At 41.8% G+C, this 25352-nt stretch overlaps 1 protein-coding gene across 4 annotated transcripts in view; it reads right to left on the bottom strand.

Moving 5' to 3' along the window:
* The window catches only part of JMJD1C (jumonji domain containing 1C), a 159951-nt gene that overhangs the window by 10340 nt on the left and 124259 nt on the right, over positions 1–25352 (bottom strand). For 3 of the 4 annotated variants that reach the window (XM_054070966.1, XM_054070969.1, XM_054070968.1), the window contains 17 exons: positions 23234–23358; positions 21853–21996; positions 21540–21732; positions 19780–21452; positions 16605–16777; positions 14077–16274; positions 10980–11181; positions 9020–9234; positions 7852–8004; positions 4930–5019; positions 3448–3575; positions 3053–3266; positions 2361–2572; positions 1645–1923; positions 1126–1294; positions 641–731; positions 398–528 (listed from right to left, as the gene is read on the bottom strand). In XM_054070966.1, the coding sequence (XP_053926941.1) occupies positions 398–528; positions 641–731; positions 1126–1294; positions 1645–1923; positions 2361–2572; positions 3053–3266; positions 3448–3575; positions 4930–5019; positions 7852–8004; positions 9020–9234; positions 10980–11181; positions 14077–16274; positions 16605–16777; positions 19780–21452; positions 21540–21732; positions 21853–21996; positions 23234–23358 (6390 nt within the window). The remainder of the gene's footprint in view (positions 1–397; positions 529–640; positions 732–1125; positions 1295–1644; positions 1924–2360; positions 2573–3052; positions 3267–3447; positions 3576–4929; positions 5020–7851; positions 8005–9019; positions 9235–10979; positions 11182–14076; positions 16275–16604; positions 16778–19779; positions 21453–21539; positions 21733–21852; positions 21997–23233; positions 23359–25352) is intronic. The other variant, XM_054070967.1, reaches the window with a different exon arrangement.

The following is a 25352-nucleotide window of genomic DNA, read 5'->3' as shown; positions in this document are numbered from 1 at the left end:
AAGTCTGAAGGAAAGAACTTTTTCTGAAGAGCTTTTTAAGTGCACTGTATGCAACTGAAAAAAATGCTGAGATTTATTTATGACCAGAATTATATACAACAATACTTCATGAAGTATTTCGTTATGTGGCGTTATTAAAGATGGGCTCTCTCTTTGTGCATAAGTAGCCAATCCTTTATATGCTTCCAAAGACTGTAACAGCTCAAGAAAAGATGGAAATGCAGAAGCAAATAAACTCTTACGCCTGAGGTGCATGTCCTGTTAATATGCAAGTCAGTGAAGTATTTTTCCTACATTCATTGAACAATCACCCTCCAACCACACTTGGCTTTCTATCAAGCACTACAACGTGTGATATTCTACACTTTCAAGGGCAGGGGTCCTAGGGCACACTCACCATACGCACTGCACAGTCTGGGTCCCAAATCTGGACGAACAAAAAATCCTGGCAGATGAGAAGCCAAGTTCAGTTTTCCTTCTGGACTACAATATTCAGGCAAGGGTAAACTTTTTAATAAGTCCTCATATCTGAAGGAGAAAATAAAGAAGAATGTAACTGAATCTGTGTCGTTACACAGATAGAAAAAAAAACACAACATGGGAGACTGACTCCGGAATATCTAATAATAAAGACAAATACCTTGCTGGCATCATGGCCTTGAAATCTTCACCAGAAGGCCAGTCTTTCAGTTTTAGCAGAGCAGTTTCCCCATTTTTTACTTTCTGCCGTTCTGCAATTAACATAGAAATTACTAAAAACTAATACACTGTATGTGTTTTACTTCATTCAACTGAAATACACAACTGAACTCTTAACCTGTCTACATTACATCTATAAAACAGGAAATAACGTATTTCAAGACTCAAGATGGACAGAAACCAAACTCAGCTAGTTGAGGACCAATGACATTTGTTTGGTTTCTTAGACCTAAGTAGTGTATCTTTAATTCTGCAAAGGTCAAAATGCAAGTTTCCATCACATTCTCTGCAAATGAAGTCCCTACGGCTTTCTTTTTAAATTAAATTTCTTCAAAGCCTCACGATCCATAAAGAATATTTTTAACTGCTGTTTCTAACATCGACCATGTTAAGAATCAATGGAATAATACATTTAAAGTAACATACTTGAAACATCTTCAAAACCATCCCAGAACTCTTTGACGTTGGTGTTTGAAATAATGCTGTCTTTGCAATTCAAGATATCAGCTTGCTGGTTTCCAAAATCTAGACTGATTGACTCTGCCTTCCACAGGCTGAAGTTCATTTTCTTATGCATACCGGACACTAAAACAGGCTGTAAAAAAAAAAAAAAAAAAAATTAAAAATATTTGGTTTGCAACCAAACACAACGCTTAAGAACTTGATCCTACTGAGGTGTTAAGACTTCCTCTAACAGTAGCCATACCCAAGCTGTGACACACATCCTATTGGGATCTGAATCTTTGTAGCAGCGTTTTCTTACTTATTATTAGCAGTTAACTCACATTTAAACTACACAAGGATGATACACAACTGATACCTGACAAATTTTTGCTCACTGCTAACAACACATTTTCAAACATAGTGTTAGGCAAATTTGTCCTTTAACACAACTCCCCAGAGTTCATACTGGTCACATTACAGACAGAACTGCTCAATACCTACCCTCCCTTGTTTCCAGCACTCTTTGAAAAGCTTCCAGTTGTTGCTGTTTTTATGGTCTCTGAGCCACAAAACGTGCTTATCACAGATCCACGAATACTGAATATCACTGTACAGTTTACTGCAGTCATCCTGAATACATTTCTTATCATCCTTTGGCTCATCTTTTACTTCAGATTTTATATTCATCTTTGGTGCTCTGTTTGGTGGAATCTTATTTTCTACTACTGAAGCAATTATGTCATCAAGAATGTTTGGCATAGTCCTTCCACTCTTGCCACTCTATTGGAAAACAAACAAACGTATGCTGAAACAATCTAAAAGCAAACAAATGTGAACGCAATTCCTTTTATAGTAGAACGGCAATGTTTCATTACCAATTAAAATCCTGCAGTTATCTACTTCCTTTTGAGAAAACATATGCACTCTGATATGGAAAAAGGTAGAAATAAACAGTTATTTGGAACTGGAATCTTCCTTTACTTTGTCAGATTAAGGCTTTCTCTAACTTTACAGACTTTTTTTTTATAGTGGGTACTGGTTATCACTATATACATACATAAAAACAACACGTTAATGCAAGCATGTGTGCATGCCTAGGAAGTCTTAATTATAAATGAGTATTTGAAGTTATAAGACTGCTGTAACTACTGTGTACCAAAACACAAATGAGACTTTCAAATCCTGGAATAAAAACCACTTATCTTGTAAGCACTTACTGCTGTTCCTGTAGAGTAAACTGGAGCAAAAGCAATGCCAGCATCTGTAGAACCTAGACGTAGTTTGCCTGCTGTTGTAGTTAATAGATCTCGCAGGGTTGAGCCCTGCTCATTCTGGGAGGCAGGAGGAGAGCTTTTAGAGTTTGGGGACTCCAAATTATCCTGGTCTTTCTCTTCCTTTGCATGTTTTCCAGAAGGACATTCTTTGTTCTCTGAAACAAAAATTATCATTGGAAATGTACAATGCTATTTCATGATGCAGACACAGGCAAAGCTCTTGCATCCTGCCTTCTATAGCGGTGGTACTATATTGTGGCATCAGTGCTTTATTCACCAGGAAACACACCAGAGAGTGAACTAAATCCTTCAAAATGCAGTCAGTATGCCCATGAAAAGGCCTTCCTCAGCATCTCAGAGATGCAGCTGAAAGAGTACCTGTCACTAATGAGAGATGCTGTAGCTGGAAACACTGCCCCATTATACACGCATCCCACCAGTGGCATTTTCTGGTAACAGGTTCTGATGCCACCAGAAGGCATTGCAGTACAAAGATTAAAATTAATGGGGAAAAGAACATCAGCATTTCTTTTTGTTGAACAAAAAACCTCCCTGAATTTTTCCTAATTAATTCAATTATGTATCACTGGTGCCCCCAAAGCCATGGACGTGGTACGACAACTTTAAACATATACCTTTCTTTTCTTCTCTGGCCTTCTGCTCTGCCAGATCAGCTAACCAGTGCAGGGGTGACTGGGATTCAGGCGGTGTTAACTTGCTGTCTGTGCTTACATCACTCCTTGGACTCGTATTACCGTTTGTCTCGGACTTTGGAGGCGTATTCTGCTGCTGAGACTCAGGCATGCACAGAGAAATTTTATTACTGTGGTTAAGGACATTCTGCAAAACCTGTAGAGAACAAATTTATTTTTAAGCATTTAACTTTGCTTTGAGGTATTACAAAGATGAGTCTAGCATTAAACCGTCATATAAACAAATCAAAATATAACTGGCACTATTCAAATAGAAAAATCCAAAGGAATCAGAGTGGCTGAACAAACTGCGATGCACACACACGTTCCAGACTCACCTGAGACACACCATTCATCGCAGGCAGCTTGCCAGCTTGTGTGCTCTGCTTGCTGCTACACTGACAATGGGACTTAATCTCAAATTTTTCTCTGATGTTGTGCATAGCATCTAGAAGATCCGTCAAAACTAGAAGACAATTAAGAAAATCATCAGCAGCTCTTACTCATTTTGTGACCCTTTCCAATACACACTCTGTGATGCTAAAATGCTATTTCCAAATGTTTCTAAAATTTGAAACTACTAAAAATGCTACAGTGAACACTCAAGAATACTGTAAAAAAGTCTGCCCAGTTTACCTTAAAACTCACGCAGAAAGCAACAGGGTCTTAAATTAAATTACTGCACGCTACTCCTCTGAATAATCTAACCTTCACTCTGCATTCCCATCGCACGGCACACACCAAGCAAGTCATTCATTCATTACTTACTCCCCATTGTTCAACAAGTGCATCATTGCTTCATTTAATAAAACTGTCAAACTATAGACAGAAGTGAGCCACGTCTTGACAAAAAAATTAGTATGTGATCATGTAATTTAAGGCTGTTCAGTAACAGGTACACACAGCAGAACAAAACTGAGGTTATGTAGGCAGCCTTCACTGCGCTGTTTCCAGATGAGTGGCTCACTTCACAATTTAAAATTAAAACTAGTTTCAGTCTGGAACTTGTTCTGGGGAATGTCACAATTTGAATTTATTATGGAATCTGACCAATCTTCATTTCTACCTGAACTAACATGCAACAACCCGTAACACAAGGACTGCGGCTGTATTCCCACAGCTTAAAATAACTTTGGAATTTACTTTACAAGTTTAAGGGCACATCTGATTTTTCTGCTCTGCATCAATGCTGCCAGAGATCAGAAGTGATCTGCACGGACAACAAGCACCACACCTGAGCGCAATCCTTCATAAAACTTACTTTGCTGTAAGAAAAAATCCGAATGTAGCTGGGGTTAGGATTACTGCCTGGTTTTAAATTTATCACCAGCTCCTTCACTGCATTTTGCTTTAGGATGCTCAATCCAACCAAACCCACAAACTAATCTTTTCTGGTTTTTTGGAGGTGTAAGTGGGACAGAAAACAGTGAAAGAAAATTCTCCCCAATCCTGTTGCTACATAACGTTCCTCTGCAGCTCTACTGCAAGATTTTCTTTTCACAGCTAAGGTCAGATTTATTAAATACATTCTAGATGGTTTATTCTGCTCTGAAAAGGTACAAAATGACCACAACAAACACCTTGGATTTCTTCAATGACTGCCCCCAAAAGCCTCTCAGACATCTGCCAGCATTCTCCTTTCTCTCTTCATCATCTGTGCCCCTTGCTGTCAACTGCCCAGAACCACTCGCCTTCCTGCGATGATTTGACACAATTTGCAGGTTTTTAAATTGAAAATGAGAAGTTTCAAGACAACTCTGGCCTCTCTTCACAGAACGACTTGGCAAAAACACATCCTGCTTGTTCACAGGTGGTCTTACCAGAGCCTGGAATAATCTGTGTTGGCATCAGGTGTTTGTGATCATGAGGCTGTCCCTTCACACACTTCATCCAGGCATACAACTCCTTATCTGCAAAATAACATTGCCAAGTAGTTTATGTTACTTACAGCAGCACACACACACACAGAGCTACCTAACATTTGTCAGATTGGTTTTAGTTAGAAACAGTTTTCTACACATAATAACACTCTTCTGTCCTGGTATCCTGCCTGACAAAGATTTGCACCCAACAGCTACTTTTTACAATAAGGAAAACGATGAAGGGTTTTAACTACACAGAAATCTGAAACAGACATATCTGTAACACATACCCTTGCCAATAACCAAAAAGTTTTGAAGTACATTCTCTTTGTTACATTTAGTGCGTTGCCAGTTCAACATAAGCTAAAATCCTTTACAGTTGCTATTGAGGCTATTAATGAATTCTAACACGGAAAGACACAACTACGCTGCGACTGCATGGTTAATTTAATTTGACACAATCCACGCTCCAACTGAAAGTGGCTGTCTTCAACCAGAGAAGGCCAATTAAGCCAAAAAGATGAACTTGTAGACGAATCAATTCTCTGTTTTGGTCTACCACGCAGCTGCACTGGTATTACTGGTGGCACAAAGAAGAGGGATGTTGCATCATGGATTTACGTCAGATCAAAGCAACCATAAAGCCACAAGTGTGCATGCAGTGGTTGAAGATGTTTGTGGCAGCAGAGAAGGCTTAACTGGTAGGAGAGAGGCTTTCCATAAAGTTCAGGGCAGCTGCCACTGTCCTTGTCAGAAAAATATACAGTGTAAGGACAAGACAGAAGAACAACAGCAAAGAACAGCTGGCCATGCAAGTAGTTGCCAACCTGCTATATGATTTCAGGGCAGAAATATGAATGCAGTTTCTCTCTCAACCCCCAGACTTGTATCCTGTTCACAGAACTGCTAGTTCCAAGACTCTCCAAGAAATCTCATCAACTAGCTCTAGCAATGTAAACCCAGCAGTACACATTTAGCAAAGTTAAAGCATTATTTTCTTACACTGTAATAGATATGTGACATAGCTAATGCTTCTTTCAGATAAATGTTAAATCCGTTAGTTAGTTTGTAGTTTTTGCAGCTCCTAAAACACTGAAATATATTAACTGGTCACAAACATAAATCAAATAAAACAAAACAGCTCATATCTACTTAATGCATTTTATCACTGAAATGCTGTAACATTGCATTCCACTTGATGGTGCCATGAACTGTCTGAAAGGGAACAAAGGATGCACACAGTCATTCATTCACGCAGTAATGAGAGGAGTCATTGATAAATATCTGTATACAGAATATTTAAACCTATAACATTCCTGCTGAAGCAGAGGGAAACCAGCCTATTCTCTGTTACACTTAGCAACTGTAAAAACAACTACCGGCTCCAGGAAAAATGGTGTAATATAAAGTGCTATTATAGAGAGATGGGTGGGTGGCTCTGAACTGTATAAGAGAGTGCCAAGGGAAAGAGACAGTTCACATGAATCCAACAGCACCACTAGAAATAATGCTGCAGTGAAGGAAGCTATCGTACTTTTGCTTTTGCACGTAACGTGTGATGAAAAGTAAGCAGAAAGCCCTCCCTGTTAGAAGACTGAAAAGAAGCCTGCTTCTGTACGCTGCTTTTTTAAGTTTTGAAGACATTTTACCGATTTTTTCCTGGCTGGTTAACACATAGACTATAAAAAGCATGTCTGCATGTCCCCACTAGGGTAAATAATGTTCGGTGTGTATCCCCAGCCACGTCAGACGGATGCACACACATGCGCACACACAGGCTTAAGCCAGTTAGGAGCTGCTCAAGCTCCAGCATTAAAGCATTAACGACTGTTCTCAGTGTTGGAAAACGCCCACATTAGTTCCCTACAAACTTCGGGCTTTGCTGGAAGTCTCTGGGAACATCCTACTACCGCAGTGCAGGAAATCTCTCACTGCAAGCGAAAGACAAAGAGGATGAATCTCTTTGTTTAGCAAAGATTTGCAATCTAACAGTTAAACTTTATTTTTACTAAAATTTCACATCTGTGACACTACGCAGCTATAGCAAACATGGAAACAGTTTTAAAACCAGCATTAGTCCTGAATCAGTTTCTGGCACAGTGTTTGACTGCAGGACTGTGCCAGGGCGCAATGCCTGCCACCCAGGGGAAGGCAGTCCTTTCCAACAAGCAGTCTGAGCACAAATGTCACAGCTGAGGGCTGAACGACCAGATCAATCTTCCAAGCCATTCCTCTTTTCAACTGCAACAGGCGGGGTCACTCAGAAATTACAGGTTTGCAAGTCAGTCCTGTTACACTTCACTACAGACTAAAGGAAACATTTCCATTTAAGAACAGGAATCAGAATAAACCCAGTATGCGTGAAGGCTGCTGGATTGCAAAACCTCTGTTAATACTCATTTTAAATACTGTGTGAAGTACTTTTCTCCACCTCTTTCTTTTTTATAATTAAAAAAGCAGGCTCAGTCAATATGACAAACCATGTACTCCTGAGGGGAGGACTCCAGAAGGCACTCAAAGCAAAGCAAGTCTTCACAGCATTGAGTAACCACAAAGCAGGGAGGTGTAACAGAGTGCCAGTCTCACAGCTGAAGAGCAAGATTTAACCTTGAGGGGCCAGGCACAAGCAGTCCAAGACAACCTACATAAAGACTGAAAAGCGGACAAAGACCTAAAACAGACCCCACAGCGGTGGCTTTCTGGATGATCGATTCTACATCTACTGACTTAAAAGGACGCAAAAAAAGGTCTAAGAGAAACCAAAACACACAAACAGTAATTTAACACTTTACAGAAAGACAGTTACACTGGCGGATCAGCAGCTCTACAACAAATGAGAATAAACAGCCTATACAATACTCCAGTTCATAAAGAACTGACCTCTAGAACTTTTTCTTTCCTTTGCCTTGTAACAATCCAGGCAGACCACAAATCCACATTTTTGGCAGACCCAATGGATGTTAAATAACGTGGCTTCACATGCATCACACATCTCACGGACTCCTCTCACTGCTCTCTTCCATGCAATTTTGGCTGAAATACAAAATAAGCAGATTAAAAAGATTGAAGTTTAAATGCAAAGCAGAGAATGAATAGTCTTTACAGCTGAAGCATTTGTAACTTTTCCCTCAGATGCAACTGGGTGTAGGGGAGGAAAGTGACCCTTCATAACCAGATCATCAACATCTACCCCTCAGCTGCGTTATGCAGCACCCTATCAATGCCACTGCCAATACACCATCAAAAATTAAAGAATCCAGAAAACACAGACTAAAGCAACACAGAAAGAAGGTTCCTGCTTAAAATGAGTGGGTTGCAAGTCTGAAGAACCTCTAACATGTGCTTTCCACCCCATGCAATGAAGAGAGCTGGGTTTTCCACCTGACTGCCCATGGCATGTGTTTGATCTCAAGGGCGGCCAAACTGGTGAGCTGGATGGTCAAGTCAGCAGGAGGCCCTGTCCTGGAGATCTGGCCAGTGCTCCTGCTTTCTGCCCCATCTCCTCCTCATACGGTCTGAGCTAGCGGAGCCACCAGCCCATCTCCAGTCTGTGCCCAGCTGCCCTGGGCCAGAAGGGCGGACTGTCTGTGGCTTTGTGGGGGGAGGAGGTGGCAGTGTCAGCACACATCCTGCAAAGCCCACGCTGTCACATTATTCTCCTCTGTTCTGGGAAGGAGACGCGTCAGAAACACGTCTGTTGGCAGCAGTCAGTACCTGGCTCGCTGTGGGCCTTGGCTTAGAGCTGGCCACTCTGGCTGGAGAGCTGGAGACAAGCTGGGAACTGAGGCTGCTCCAATCCCAACAGCGACTTGGCCCTGGCCCCAGCCCTGGCCTGATGCAGCCACCAGTGCACGGAGAGTCAACAGGCTGGACCCACTGGGGAAGGTCCCTGCTCTTTCCTGACACATACTCCTACAAAAACAGCCTAGGAAAATCCAACGTGACAGCCCAGTGAAGTGAGCTACTCGAAAGGAAGCAATGGATCATGATGAACGCAAACACTCGAGCAGAACTGCAATACACTTAAAAGCATTTGAGATTTCCTTACCGTCTTTTTTCACCCAGGACATGGCTGTTTTCTCAGATGTTACTAACTGACAAAACTTATCACCTATGATATCTAGAATATATTTAGAAGTTTCTAGGTCCAGTTCATCATCTTCATAGTTTTCATGTGTCCATAAACTCAGTGCTTCATCATCATACTGATCAGGAGAGGAGAAACCATCTATCCTAACCACTCCGTTCTTACTGAAAGACAACCTAAAAAAGATAACGGATCGTTTAACTGCATATATTACTATATTCTGTGACTTACAGCCTACTTGCTAGTTCACCTTGCTGCTTATGTCTTACAAGGAAGTTTTCTTTACCTGCTTTAGCCTCCTACCATATTTTTTAATTTAAAAATAAACCCCAGTGCTGAAAATTGTTTTAAAACAAACAGAAAGGAAGCATGAAAACAAAAGCTAACCTTTTAGGCACTCTTTGAATTCAGTTTACTCTTCATTCTCTCTCTGTAGCATTTATTACTGCTTTAAAATAGGCAGGAAAAGTATCTTATTTTTCATCCTTTTTTTTTTTTTTTTAACCAAAGTTTGGTTCCACCTGTTCCTCATGTTTAATTTTTGGAGCATGTATGACAGCAATCACTCAGCCTAATTCATATTTTATTGATCTTTCTATCCTGCTGCTCTCATACTCAGAACGCAGGCGTCTGAACACTACTTAAGTTTTTTTAAGCAGAACAAATCACTAATACAAGATAATGCGTTTGTATCTGCTAATTTCTGACCCCTGAAAAAATGACAGGCTCTCCTGTTATCCTACCCAACACCATTCCATTGTCCCTGCCTGTACTTAGCCTATTTTTTAGCAATAACAATTAACTATTCCATCTTGCACAATACAGGATAATTCGTTATACATGTGATTATTATAATAGTTTGGGAATTTTAGTGCAACGCCAGTAAAACAGTACTAAATTCAGAATTAAATACAAACCCGATACATATTTAAGCATGTATACAATGAACAAGAAATGACGAATTTTCAGTTAGAGTAACGGCTTCCAACAGCGCAAACTTTGTTTACATTTCAAGCCCTACTCTCTAAACACAACAAAAACAATTAACCTGCTATAATACTTATCACAGTATATTAAAACCACTCAATTCTTAAAACTCCATAACACTGTTTAAAACACACTGTTTTTATCAGTGATGTTCTCTCCCTTGTACAGGAGGAAAAAAAAATCCCAAACTCCAACATTGCCACATTGAGAAGTGAATATTTTTATACAGAAGGTATTTCAAGTTCAACCTCAAAATGATTCCTGTAGGACTATGAAGGCTTGTAACTAAAGCTTAACTACAAAAAATTAAATCCAATCTAGGGAGCAATTTCCCACCCCACAGAAGCTGGATATACACTGACAATGCAGTCCATGTAAAAATTAAAGCCGTTTTTTTCTGTTTTGATGGCTGTGCTGCCTGTGCCACATACGTTACACTGCATCCTGGGAAACTTTCCTCTTGTGAGTTTGCCTTGATTGGCCATAAATTGTGAAAAAGGAGGACACAACTGCTCTATCCTCAGAAAACTCCTAGAAAACCATGAGCAGCTTTCCCACCACACACTGGCACAAGAACAGTGACGGGTAAGGGCAACTCTGCGGTTGCACAACTTGTTCGGGATAACCTAAGCCTGCCTTTTGAAAATCCCACTTCAAATGGCAGACACCTGTGTGATGGTGATGTGCCCTATTTTCTGCTTGCCTAAGGTACACCAGGCAGCTGTTCTGATGTCTTTGCTATAAAACTTTAAACAGCAATGAAGTCAGTCCACAAAAGAAAGAAGAAATACAAATGTAAATACTGTTAAATAAGATCGTGTCTTTTATCAGGCAGACTGACTGAGCCAGAAAATCATATGAGCTTTCAAGAAGCAAGTCCTTTGTTAGTGTTATTTTTGAAACATGACATAATCAGGAAAATCGCTGTACTTACCGCCGAAAGTAGTAAAATCTACAAAATACTGGTGAGTGAGATGGTTCTTCTCCTTTCTTACTTCTTATTAACCTACATTCTCTGCATTTTTGCAAATTTGGTCCTATTTCAGAGCAAGAATCATCCTGCAAAAAGGACTCCCCCGTTTGCTTCAGTTTCTTAACTTTGCGCCAATCTTTTAACACCGAGCGAGGTATTCCAGCTGCAAAAGTAAGGAAGGTTTCAGTTGAGGCAGCCCTCATTCGCAGATCCTGGGCAGATCAGTCAGTGCTCAACATTTCTAAAAGCACATTTATCACCTCCATAACATATTTCATTGTTACATCCATTTGTCCACCTGCCAGCACTGAAGTTTAAAATGTGTAACTACCAATTAGACTCTACAGGCGGGAGCACCATTAACTGCCTAGGACACTGCATCTTCTCTGATATTAGGTGTATTGTTCACCAAATATTCCACCAAAACCATCATCATTCTTAGAAAACAGGCCAAGAAATACAACACCCCAAGAAAGGAAGGTTTGAATTCTATTTCAAGTAAAGATGTATGCATAAAAGGCAACAATTTAATGAATTAAAGCAGACCTTAAAGAAAACATACTGCTTCAAAATTTTTGCTGAAGGTTACGGACAAGATTACAGAAGAACACCTCTAACCACGTGTAACTCATCTGAACTTAATGTAAAAGATCCAGCAGAAGGAAGAGCAGAATCCATTTACTCTCCGTCAAGTTTGTTGGCTAAGCAGTACAATTCTACTTCCGACAGGAAAGTCAGCAGATCTGACACTGAGTACACGAGGCGCAAATCCATTGAGTAATATCTGCAATTTTCACATACACATTTTGAAACTGAACTCTGTCTTATTTAACCAAGCTTTCCTTTTAATGACTTCTAGAAGTGGCATCAGTTTTATCTGTCTACAGACAGAGGTATCTGCTGTTTCATCTACCACTACTCTTGAAAGTTCATGGCCTGTGAACAGGGAGGATGACAGTGAGGTCAGGGCGCTAACTTTGGACTTGGTACCTGGGTTCAGATCTGTGTTTCGCCCGAGACGACTTGTGCAAACTTCGCAAGTGACAGACTGCCTACACCTCAGTTCACAGTCTACAAAATGCACTTCCAACTCACGCAAGGAGCATGGTGGTAACTGGATTAAAACTCGAGAGTAGAGAGGGCTAAAATACAGCTTTGCCAGTCCAAAACAATGTTTTCTGCCTTGGAACCAGAGATCCTGGGTGTCATCTGGGAGCTGCTAGACTTCAAGTTCTGTGGGCAGGAACTTGGAAGACCCCCAACGCTTGCAGGGCCGTAAAATGCCTTGCTTTGCAGGAGGGAGCCACGCAGCCTGGAGCTCTAAGCGCTCTGGCTAGCATGCAGGCTCCTGGGGCTTTCCAAAACGGCATCGAGACAAAGCAGTTCTCAACCCTGGCAGTATTCAGATACCACCCACGTTGTGGAACTACCACTGAGCCTTGGTTCCTGAAGCATGGTTATCTCCAGTTACCTAGAGGAGCCCAGGCAGCTGTTCCACAAGGGCCTGTTCTTGCCTGAAAGCTCCTTGAGGCTGACTATGTTTTAGCATAAGTCTTTGCGGAAAGTCCTTTTCCTTAAGAAAATCTCTGACCAGCACGCTCTCAAAAATGGTAACAAAAGTCCCCCAAGATAAACTGACAGGAGTATCAGAAACATTCATCTATTTAATTTGCCAAAAGAAATGGGCAGAAAGACCCATGTCTATTAGGGCTTCAAGAGAGGGAAGCAAGCACAAGAAGCTGTGACCACTGGACAGGCCTAACCCAATTACACGCAGGACACAGGCTGTGCAACTCACAACAGAACATAGTACCAACTCCTACCCATTTCCCAACCAAAGTTCAAGAAACGCTTCCACAATATATGATTATATATCACTTTTATACTCAGGTACCACCAGCCAAAACAGGAATTGCTGCCTTCCTTTAACTCAGCTGAGCAATCCTGCTGCAACAAACCCACAAAAAGTAAATCTTTTACAACACCACAAAGGTCACGAAGACCCAACACATCACATGTACGTATTTACAGTTCACTTTAAGAAGTGAAACTGAGAAAGGCTTCACAGGCACGTTCTCCTTGATCTTCCCCTTAGTTGGGGGGGGGAGGTAATGCTGCTTTTGCTGGACCCAGGCCAGAACGCTTCAGACAGACTGTAACACTTCCAACACCCTGTACAACTCAGACATGAACCGCTCTCAGATACAGAGGAGTAACTTCATACACCAGGCAGTGAAAAGCCAGGGAATGTAATTACAGGGAGCAGTACTCATTTTCTTACTACTTGTACTTAAAAATTCTAGAGAAAAGTAATTTAACGGTAGACTTCCTCATCCTTAACCAGAACAAAGACAAAAGAATGGTCCTCGGAGAAGAATAAATTGGGGTGAAAAACAAGGTAAGTTCTTAAATAAAACGCCTGTGGGCAGACCAGCTTCTCTGTTCAGATAGATCTAGTTACGATCTGCTACATGTGACAGCATTACATTTAAACTGAAATTTGTATTTCCCTGAAGTTCTTTAGTCCTTAAGCACCATGTAATGCACATGCTACTTAGGAGTGTGAAATGACTCTTCCCTCAAACCTTTCATTAAATTAACCAAATTATAACAGAGTGGCATAAGGCTCTCAAGGAACTGCCTCTGGCTTCCTGATCAAAGGATGAAATAAAAGTTCAACAATAGTGATTCTCTCCCTCCAGTAGTGCTCTAAAAATAAATGTATTAGATCTTTCTTTATAACAAAACCAAATATCAATATGAGTGGCACAACTATACACATGCACCAGTCTGTTCAATTCTGAGGGACAGCACAAACCAGTTTGTTTACTGCTTATTTTTAGCCCAAGAACCAGCTTGTTAACATATCTATACAAAATGTTCCATTTTTTAAACCAGGATGTTTCAAATGACCTGAAGACAGATAAACCTGGACCTACTCATTTATGCTAGCATGCTATTTTAACTCTTTTCCCAGCTACTGTGCATGACAAACCCTTCAGGATTAACACTTAAGATTTCACAGTCTGCCTCTTCCAGATCAGATTAATATACTCACTGCTGTTGCTGCCGCTCTGTAACTTCAGCTTGCTTTTTTCTTTGGCACTCCTGCTAAGAACACCGTTCGGTTTTACTTCTTCCTCTGTATCACCCTTTTTTTTCTGCAAATCATTTTGTTTCTTTTTGTAAGTTGGCTTGGGCTGCCGTTTAGTCCTTTGCTCTGACTTGCTCTCGCTTTCATCAGAGTCTCCGCTTTCAGAACCAGACTCATAAGTTCGTTTTGCTTTTCTCCTAGGGTGCTTATCTTCCTTTGCAAACTTATCTGCCAAGATTTTACTATCTATGTTATTTTGCAAATCATTTGATGTAGAAGCTATTAAATTGACAGTACATGGCTTAATAATTTCTGAAACACTGTTCCCTGAATTCTCTTTTTTATTAGTGTTTTTATCTTCCTCCGAATGCCTTGTTAGCCAAGCCTTTTTCAGTTTAGTGTGGTAGTTTGGCTGACTCGTCTGGGAAGCTTGCCCAGTGCCTACAGAGTTCGCTTTGTTTATTGTATTAGAGACGATAGCACTGTCTAGGGAGAGAGAGGTTGAAAATGTCTGATTCTTCACAGAGTTGGACTCTGTCTCACTGGTGTTACTACTTTTAAACTGAGCTGCAGCCAACGCTGCCTTGTGCTTTTTCAAATGGACAAAGTCGGTGGAGGTGGAGAATCCCGAGCTGGGCTGAGCAGTGCTGGCTGGCTTGCCAGCAGCGGGTGTAACCGGAGCTGGAGTGCTGACCTTGCATTCCTGGGTCTGCGCCACTGTCTGACTCGCCGCTCTCGAGGCGGTACACTCCAGGGGCGTGCAGGCCAAGACCGTGTTCGATAAGGAGTAAGTCACTTCTGAACTGCCCCAGCTTGACACGCTGGTAGTTGTGGCTGCTGATGCGGTGACATCCATTTTGGTACTACAGATCATAGTTGTGGTGGGGGTGACTGCACGAGAAACGCTGCCTTGCGAGACAGCTGGAAATTTCTTTTCATACTGTGTGTGAGCACTGTCTGAGTTCATATTTGGCAGAACGATTCTTCCAGTCTCCCTGGCTTCCGCTGTTTTCAGGCAATCTGCTTGATTTGTCACAGCTGAAGATCTCTCGCTAGCTCGATCTTTGGAAGCAGACTGCATTACTGGTATGCTATCGTATTTCGTGCTAGAAGGAGGACGCACAATAACAGATGCTGTAGCAGACTGTGACTTTCCACTTGTTCTTTCAATGTGCCAATTCACTTTTTCGTTATTTGGGGCATTATTTGACTTCCACATTTCTGATAAATTCTGTTCAGAAGTCCCCTTGTAAACAGTCTGAGCTTCCTTAGGCTCAGGTACTAAAGTCGGTGGTTTCTGCAACTCCTGTATTTTGCCACCACCAGCATTAACAGGTTGAACTGGGGTTAGAGTCGGAGGTGAAAGGCTGCTATAGCTGCTTTCCTTCTTCTCCAGGCTCTGGTGCACAGGGGGATGAAACACGGGGGCTCTATGCAAGGCAGGCATACTCCGGAGTGTATTTGAAGATGAAACTGACAACTGAGTAGGGCTCCTGCTGTCACTTCTAAAAGAATTTACAGAGTGAGACTGCATTGACTGTGGAAGCTGCTCGGGTATCTTGCTCACAGAGCCTTCACTGTCTGGTTGGTGCTTAATTAAAGGTGGAGGTTTTGAAAGAGAAGAAATGTAATGGGGACTAGCTGCTGTTGAAGGACAATTAGATTGCTTATCAACATACGCACTTGAAGCTTCCTTTGATGGGTATGATCTTGGCGGTTCATTTACCACACTGTTAGACAAGGTGGTGAAATAGTTACTCTGCGGCAAACTCTGTGGAACTGAATGTTTCATTTTATACAGTTCAGACACAGAGCGTTCAGTGTCTTTGTCATATTTTACTGAATGGCTTTTGGGACTTGAAGATAAGGACGCTACCCTGGAATAGTTCTCTCTCTCTCCCTCCAGTGCCTTTATTTTAGCTGTAAAAGGAGCAACTTCAATACTTTCTTGGAGTATCCGTCTGTGTTCTTCTTTGTATTTGCTCAGTCGCTCCCCAGCCTCCTGTGGTGGCCTTGGCAGCTGGTTCAACATTGGATCTGCAAAATGTCTGTGCATATGGCTCTCCTTTGCTGCCTGTGCTCTGCTTTGCTCTAGCTCTGTCTTTACTGGTGCAGTTGTAACAGAACGTAAGGGTTCAATAAAAGCTTTCCTCTCCAGTTCTCTGTTTGAAAAGGTTAAGCAGATACAGGTTAGTCTCGATGTAGTGCAATGTGCTTGCTACACAAAAGACTTCTCTTCCTGTGCTCCGAACTAAGTTATCTATTAACACAAAATAAACTTTTCTTTATGCTGGGTACAATTTTCAAAAACATTCAGAAGATTTGAGAACTCAAGTACCACCCCAAGTTAACAGGGCAGAGTCTGTTTTGCAGCATGCTGACAAGCTCTTCCCTATCAGAGGCACCCAAGTTTACAAATAAACTAAGAAGCTAGAAGACAATGTCAGCTGCCAAAATGTACCCTTTCACACACAGCTGAACAGCAGACTTACTCTTTGTGATGCTCTACGATACTTTTGGACAACGGTGGGCTGGAATGCGTTGTCAGTTTGAGAGGACGAAGGGGATCTGCACTGGACGGGCGCACAGGAATGTGACTCAGTAAACCAAGGCTGTCAGCTGAGGTCACCGGGGTGGGCTGGTGCAGCCATGGGCTGGGAGTATTCTGTTAACACCAACCAAAACAAAGAAATAAAATCAGATACCAAAATACTCATGAGACTGTAAAAGTTACTGTAGCGAGTCCTACCAACGATACAAGTGAAGTAATGTATTTCAGGTTCAAATCACACACAGTAAATAAATATTAACATTTTAAGTCACTTTTTGATCAACTGGAACATCTGATTGTACTTCCCCATGACTTGCAGCACACAAAATAGTTCACACATTTCAGAACCATTTGTAGAACGGCTCAATTTTCAAGTATTGAGCATGAATATTTAATTCTAGAAAAGCATCTCAAGCTCATCAAAATTAGCAAACCAATGTAGTCTGAGAGCACTTAACTTCAGTTCCTAGTAAACAGACCATTAGCTCTTCAAGGAATTGCAAGTATTGCTTTCAAAAGATAAATACGGTTTAGTATTTCTGGAGAACAATTCCTTCCTTAGCTTTGTAACAAATCTCAACATGAGGGATATAAGTATCTCTCTCCTGGCTGGTTCTTCTCCTCCTACCAACCAAATGATTAAGTATGGTAATTCTAATTTCTCTGCTTTGTTTTGTCAGACATTTTTATTTGGCACAATGCCGGCAGCAGCATACTATCAAAACCATAAATGTACACATCTCCCATACTTTGCAGCCTGGCAAATGCACAGTACGCACAATTTCGTGCTGTGTACTTAAATATTGCAAAGGTGGGCAATAGCAACCTCCTTGCTTACACTCACTATGCTAAGTCTTAATTTATGAAATTGTTTTTCAATTGACTACTTGGCTAAGTTTCTATTTTAATATCCTCTCTGAAACCTGTGTAACGACTCTGCAGAAAAGACCAAGAGCAGCTCTTTGTCTTTCTCCCCTTTCCTTCTCTGCTCTTGAGCCCTGCTTACAAGAAACAGGTGCAGGAGTGGAAAGCTAGGGCAACCTGCTGAAGTGGTGCCCAAGTGCCAGGGACAAGCCAAGAAGGGACTGGGACAAGAGTAAGCAGAGCTATCAGGTGCACCCCGAAGTCTCTCAGTGCAGCTCCCCTCCTAACACCTGGCACTGCCTAGAACTTCTTCCCCTCCTCACCAGTCCATCCCTTGCCTTCTCCCCTTGGCAACTCCCAGCTGAGAACTGCTGCAGCAAAAGGGGCGCCAAGAGCTCTGATGACAAACACACGCAGCACAGAATAGACGTGCAGGTACTACAACTTTGAAATTCTGATTTCTATACTTTTGAATATTTAAAGCAACGGCTTGCGTTCGCGTTAAGAGCTGTAGTGCACACGTTTCCCAGGCCCGGAGTTCCCACGCTGTGGCAAATTCCCACGACAAGCTTGTAAGCTGCATTAAAGTATTATGTAAAAAAGGTCCGTCACCTTCTCCCTAGAAGAGCTAGGGAACATCTGCTTGAGCACCAAGCCCAAACAGCTTGGTGATTCCACCTGCAACCATCTCCAGCCCAGCCCAAAGATGGGAGCTGCCACAGCCACGGCTCAGCCCTGAGCAGAGGGTGGCTGCAGCTGCTGTTACAGCTGAAACACAGATCCATTTCTGAGATTGTGGCATCCACGCAAACTGAGTGTGGAAACGCCCATTCTGGGTTTCTAAGGTGCATTTATAAAAGGCCTCTAGTGCAAGAGTGAGAAGACAAGTCACCACAAGACAATTGCCACATATCAACATAATTAAAAAGCTACGTGCCGCGGTATGCAGGGCTGCATACTTCAGGCAGCCAAAGTGAAAACAGAGTCATATCGTAAGTTCTTCAACATGGACTTCAGCATGAGGTAGAGCAGGCAGAAACATGAAGAGATAAATCCACCTATGCTCTCTTAGGCTTTTGTTCTCTGCTGCATTTGACTTTATCGCATTTTAGATCAAACTGATGCACATTACAAGGCCAACTCAAACCAACTATTTGGGAAAGACTTAGCCACAATGGTTTGGCTTCCCTCAAGAATGAGGCTGAGGAAGAATAGCTTTCCCCATAATGAAAAAGAAAAAAGTCTCTAAAACCATTCAGAAACCCCAAGCTTTGACGCAAAGGCTTACGATTTGGCAGAGAGACCACTGTCAGCACCATGCCTTTTGTTGTCCCTGTGAAAGTCTGCCCAAATTAGGCCAAGTTGTAAGCCTCTAAAAAATCAGTCTGCACATGCTCAGTGGAGGTTTGATTGAAGCTGGCAGTGAAGCTCCCTGAAGCATCTGTCTGCACTACACATGCTTCATCTTACACTGTTCCTCTACGGTGCCCGCACTGAGCATGCTGTATCCCAAGCACACAAGAACTGAGAAAACTTTTCCTGTAATTGCCGTGTCTGCCTGCCAAATGCCGCCACCGCAACGGGCGCTAGGCTGAAAAATACAAACCATTTCTTCTGAGGCTTCAGTGGTTACATACAGCAGAGACAGAGGAATCACCCTGACTTGAATACAGAGGAGGAGAAACCAGATGGGAAGGCAGGGATGTGTGTCAACAGGAACAGAAGGAGAAAGACAGATATGCCAAGAGAGGGTACACAGATAGGGTGTAAAGACAAAAGGGTGTACAATGCAAAAAAGACTTATGAATGCTAGATCATTTCTCTTCAGAACTTCCCACTTCTCCTGTCTCAGCCTTTTTTCATTACTTAGCAAGCATACATTAAATTTTGTTATGAAGACTGCCCTGCCTCCTCTAGTATTTAACTTACCTAACAGTTTCCATAGTTTGAGGTAGCAACCATTGAGACAGTGGATTCAAGGTCCCAAACCAGCTGGTTAACCTCACCTGATCATAAACTGAACCCAAACATCTTGTCTCACTTCAAAATATAAAGAAAATCAAAGTCTGGAAGAGCTCCCTACAGCAGTTACTACTAGATCTCCACTCCTAGTTAGTTCTAGGTCTACTCAAAAAACCCACCCTCAATGCACACTTGGTGCAATACAAACCAGCAAATCCATACCTAGAAAACTACCAGTAGGAGACACCAGCCCCAGCTAAACATGTCATTAAGAAACAAGCACAACTTACCCTTCTCAAGGAAGCCTCTGCGTTAACAGGAGTTTCTGGGTGCACCCATTTGGAGGAGGGCAGACCGAGTCCTGAGTAAGCATGTGTTCCGTTTGGATACTGCCAAATAATTGGATAAAGCCCTAGCTGATTATAGGAAGCAGAAGGATGAGCTTGTCCAAGAAGATGTGGAGACTGGTGTTGTAACATCTGTTGCTGCTGCTGGTGTGCTAATGCCAAATGGCTTAAGCTGCTAGCATGAGCAGTCTCTAGTCGCGGGTGGCCACCCAGCAAGGAGGCAGCAGGCACTCCAGGTAACACTGCAGGAAGTAGATGGGGGTGATGAACAGAGTGGTGAGGGGCGGTACTAAGGGGGTGAGTGTTAATAGCAGACAAAGGGGCCTGAGCTGAAGACCCAGCTAGCAGATGGGATGAACCAGTTAATGCAGGATGATGAGCGTTTGGATTTAAACAGGTTCGGTGGGATGAGGAATGCAGAGGATAATTATGCTGATGCAAATAAGGTGAAATGTGATTAGTTCCTGTTTCTTGTCCAATCAGAGTGGGATCCCTGTACACCGTGAAATGTTCATTCTTGTCAATGATAAGAGGACTTTTAGTAGCTTCTAGAGCACTAACTCTAGCTGGAACTGGATGAAAACTAGACCTAGGCAAATCATGATCAGTTTTATTGGCTGACCTTGTTAATCCAGTAGCATGGCTGTTTTGGGAACTAACCTTAGACTTCACAGTATCGGAAGATTGGGTCAATTTAGGCTTAACATCAGGTGACTTTGTTTTAGGATGATCAACTGAAGCACTAGGTTTTGACTTCACAGAATCGGGGACTGGACTTTGTTTATGCAGTTTACTCTCTTCTGCTAGAGAAGCTACATTTAACGAAGACATAAACGAGCCATACTGCACTTTTTCTTTTTCAGGATTTAAACGTTCATTTACTGGTAATGCTTTTACAACCCCAGGTTGTATCAAATCCGTTTTGTTAACAACACTGCTACCCCAACTTTGATCAGCTTCCTGCTTTCTTGCTTCAAGGAAATTTGCATTTGCAAACTGCTGTTTTAAATCACTGCTGTGAGATTCTGTTTTCGGAACCGTTTGCAAATCAAAGGTACTTGCAGCATTATCCTGGCTCTCTTTTTCAGAGTTGTTTTCATTAGTAATGTCAACAACACATTTTGGAGTAGGTGGTCTGGGTACAAATTGCTCATTTTTTAACTCCGCAGTATGTTTTTCTGCATTGGACTCTTGAACATGCGGATCCTTGGCGTTCTGCTCATAAAGTGTTGGCTGCTCTGTTGCGTGGAGTGAAGATTTTTCCTGCTGATCTAAGACGGATGATTTCAGTCTTTCTGTCTCTTCGTGTTTTTTATCCTCCTGTACTTCATCCCATGGAGATGGCCTATCTGTTAGTGTCTGTTCTACTCCCTCAACAGCTTGGGATTTTCCTTCTTCTCCATTTATCTTTGAAGTGTTCTTGGTTTTTAACTCATTTTCCGAATTCTGGTCCGAAGACGAATCTGTTAATCTTTTATTTGAAATTTCTGAGTCACTGCTCTCAGAGTAGTCTGAGATGTTGTCTGTCCGCAGTCTCTTCATATTTAATTTTTTTTCATCCTCTTCAGGTTTTCTTCTTTTACTAAGGAAGTGTTTATTTTTGGTTTTGGGGGTTTCTGTAAAAGACAAAAACATGTCTAACACATTTGCAGTCTAACACCATTTTAAGCAGCTCTCCTTCCCTTTCCAATAACTTGTTTTACCTCCTCGACCTATATAATCATATCTTTCTTCCTTCATCTTCTCTTCATCAGGCATGCTGCTATCAGAGCCTTTCCTCTTATTTGGCCGAGTATTCCTCTGCTGCTGGTGCTGGTGAGAATTCTGCTTCGGTGCTGCAGTCTGGGAATTCATTGCTGGTCTGGGACTATTTGCTTGCGCACGTGTATAATGACCCTAAAAAAAAAATTTTGTGATTAATGGACTTGAATGTAATTTTAATTAGCAACTTCAAACATGTATTTTTAATATTCACAATATACGAAAATACTTAGGTAAAAAGATAAATGTATCTACGTGGACTGTGTTGCTGTTCTGGTTGGAACGAGACCGTCGGCGCGAAGTGATGCCAATATTTTCACCTTTCAACAAAGAGTGAACAACATCATCTAGAAAGGTCATCTGAACCATAGAAGGATCAACATTCTGAGGTTCTAACACCTGGTTTATTAAAAACAGAAAAAAAATAATAATTAATCAGCAGATGTTCAGACACTGCTCAATCTGTATTTTCTGTATCAGTGCTCACCAGTCTATTTTGTGAGCTGAAAACTAATCACAGAAAAGCCTACTTAATCCTGACAAGCAGAACTGACATGAGACTCTGAACAAAGGCTGGGTATAGAGTAAACCCAAAGCAAACGTGTCTTTACATACCACTGTAAGAATAACTTCTTTTTTAAAAAGAAAAAGTAGCTCACCACCACTTCCTTCCCCCACCGTCGCTCACTGCAAATTTGAAATTAAAAGACACGGAGCTCTTCACTGAGTAACCCTGAAGTTGCGATTAGGAGATACAAGTATTTTGTAAGTTTATTTAATATAAAATATTCTGCAGGAACACAATACAGAATTGCTTTCAACAGAAGCAAAACTGCTAAAAGAAAAGAACCAAAATGACTGGAGAAAAGGACTCTAAAATTGCTGGACCGCTGCTAGTGAGCTAACCAGATCTTTAATCAGACTGTCACAAAGTGAAAAAAATAGCACTTGGGAAAATTAATGAGAGCAAATCAAGGGAAGGAATGTATTTGAGCATTAGACTAGTCTTAAATTTTTATTGCCACACATGATTTTTTCGCACATTTTGAGGCAGATGGGTCACTCACTATATTAATGTTGAGTACATTACTCTGGCCTCCTGAAACAGAATTCATTACTGCCACTAAAAATACCAGTATTAATACTTTTTGTAACATCAACTTCAGAAATACAAGTGAAACCCACCACAGCAAACATGAATTACAGCTGTGGTAAATGCTTAATTCAATAAATTGCGGAAAGTGGGTATTACAGTTTCTTGGAAGTAGTAATTGCTGCTGCAGTGCTAAAAGATCTCAGCGTTGAGAAAAGAAATTCTCAGAGCTGACAGGGAAGACCAGTTCTTAAAACTGGATTGCTTCACTTCAAAGACTTTACCAGTCAAATAGCGACAGCAGAAGAAAAGCAAAACCGTAGGACTGGTATTAATCATATCACTGCACAAATGTTCACCTTCAAGATGGTTTTAACTGCTAGTCCTAAGCAAAGTCAGGCTGTCGTTTCAGCACAGTAACAGACTTGTCCTACTGGATCTGAACAACTCAGTCTATTGCAGAACACTACAAAACAACTGCAAAGACTCCCAATGTGTCGTTTACTTGAAGCTTGTTTTCCGAGTATAGCGTATCAAACTCACCTGGTCATTCATAACAACCATAGTGCGGGTGAAGAGATCATGATGGGTAATGATACCAGTAAACCACTGGGTGGCAGAATCCTGTCTGTACACTCTCACCCTATAACCATTTAAGGAGTACGGACCTTTAGAAGGGGAGGAAATGAAAAAGCCATTGAGAAATTAAGAAAAAGAAGTACAACTAGGTTTTCCATGTTTTTTAAGCTTCACAGCAGAGTCCACATGGCACGAACAGCAAACTATAGGCAATTCTGGCACAACACCGCCTGTGGATTTTTCTTTTATTAAGGAAGACATCTTGAAATGCAAATGGTACATTTACGCAATCTTTAAGGTTAATTCTGCTAACATTTTCAACATACAATTTCCTTATCTAACTAAATCTTTCTGCAACCACAATGACAAACGCTGAGAAAATTCCTGACTACAGACAGCAACCACAGAAAAGCAATCTGAAAGGCTAGAAAGTGGCAGCAGCAGGTTATACCGAAGCTATTTAACAGGCTAGTCACATGCCCAGATGCTTTGCTGGCAAAAAGATTTACGTGTTGGCAGTCAGGCTCTGCATCTGCCAAGTCTTTCCCATAAGTGACCACAGAGTTTCTCTCCATTACAGCAGTTGGAAAGGCAGCTGAGGGATCCTGCCCCTGCTATGGCCATACAGAACACCCAAAAACACATGCACTATGAAGACCCGAGCTCCTGGTTTGACATTTTTCAACTGCAAAGAAACCCTGCACAGTCCCTTCGCAAAGATCAGTTTAATTCCACTCCAAGAGCCCATGGTGGGTTCTTTGAGAGAGTATGATACAGTAGTTATTTTATAGTTTGTTTCCAGACCTAGAAATTTAGACTGAACAATTTTATTCATGATCAGCATCTCATTTTATCACCAGACCCTAAGCCTCATTGCACTTAGTGTTTACATTGCATTTTGTATGACCAAGCAACGCTGCCCTCGAGTTCAGTTCCAACTGTGTGTGGGTTTCACTACTTCCGCAACCAACTCCTGGTCAGGCAGACAGAAACAGAAGGAAAACCAGTGAGTAACAGCCTACAAAAATGCCTAACCCAAATGACTGACAAGTGCCTAGTTGCTCAACCACATAGGCAAGGCCAGAACTGCCCTCTTTCTTTTTTTCCAGTCTCTGCACTGTACACTGAGTGAGCTTAAGCATCAGCAGAAAACAGGGACCTTGTAGGTCACGGCTTTCTCTACTAAAATACCCATATTCAAACAACTAGGTCCATTACACTCACTACTCCAGAAAGTGTGTGGTAACAACTGTTTCTAATGTCAACATCTGAGAGACCAACAAAGTGCAAAAGCAGTAACAATTTAAACATTTCCCAGTGGTCTTAGGGTTTAATTCTTAATTCAAAAGGCCTTAGCAAGGCCTTTTGAAATACTTTTGCATGTCATTATCTAGGTTTTAAAATAGCTGGGAAACAAACCCACCATGCAATGGTACCCTTCTTTCATTCACATCCATATCACTCGTTGCACAACTGAATCTGTGAGACTCACAGCGCTCCCCCCGGAGCACATTTCCAGCTGCACGGACAAGGGTCAGAAGGGCGCCAGCATGGGCAGTGCTGATCACTGATACATATGGGCAGAAAAAGAGGAAGAATCTAGAAGCTTATGTCTCACATTCCTGGTCTTGGACCAGACGGGGTTCCCGTGGGGACACATTTCCTGATGGCTTCTCTCCAACCCTTACTCCATATGCCCCGCTAAACGCCTCCAGCTCAGCTCCCACACTTCTGTCTGTCTGACCCAACCCAACATGTCTCAAACTTTTCACGGCTGTACCAAACCTCGGCCTTGTTCAGACAGTCTCAGTACAATTTTGTCTGTCTCTGCAAATTTCCCATTCCTATTTTCCTATCCCAGCTCCTCCTCTCTTTCATCCTACTGTTAACTGCACGACAACTTTCAGACGTTTGCATAACCAGTACCAGCCTCTCCCCCCTCCGCAGCCCAGCTTCTTGCCCCATTTTAGCATTTACGATTACAGGCCACTGGTTTCCAAGTCCTTTCCCAGTCTTCTCAGCTTACAAGCCCCATCCTCCCTTCTCCATCAGCCTCCAGCTTTTCTTACGCTCTTCTGTGCTG

Source organism: Cuculus canorus, chromosome 7 (assembly GCF_017976375.1).
Source record: "Cuculus canorus isolate bCucCan1 chromosome 7, bCucCan1.pri, whole genome shotgun sequence".
Lineage (NCBI taxonomy): Eukaryota > Metazoa > Chordata > Aves > Cuculiformes > Cuculidae > Cuculus > Cuculus canorus.
Note: the sequence above shows the minus strand (reverse complement) of the source record. Positions and strands in the feature narration are given on the sequence as shown.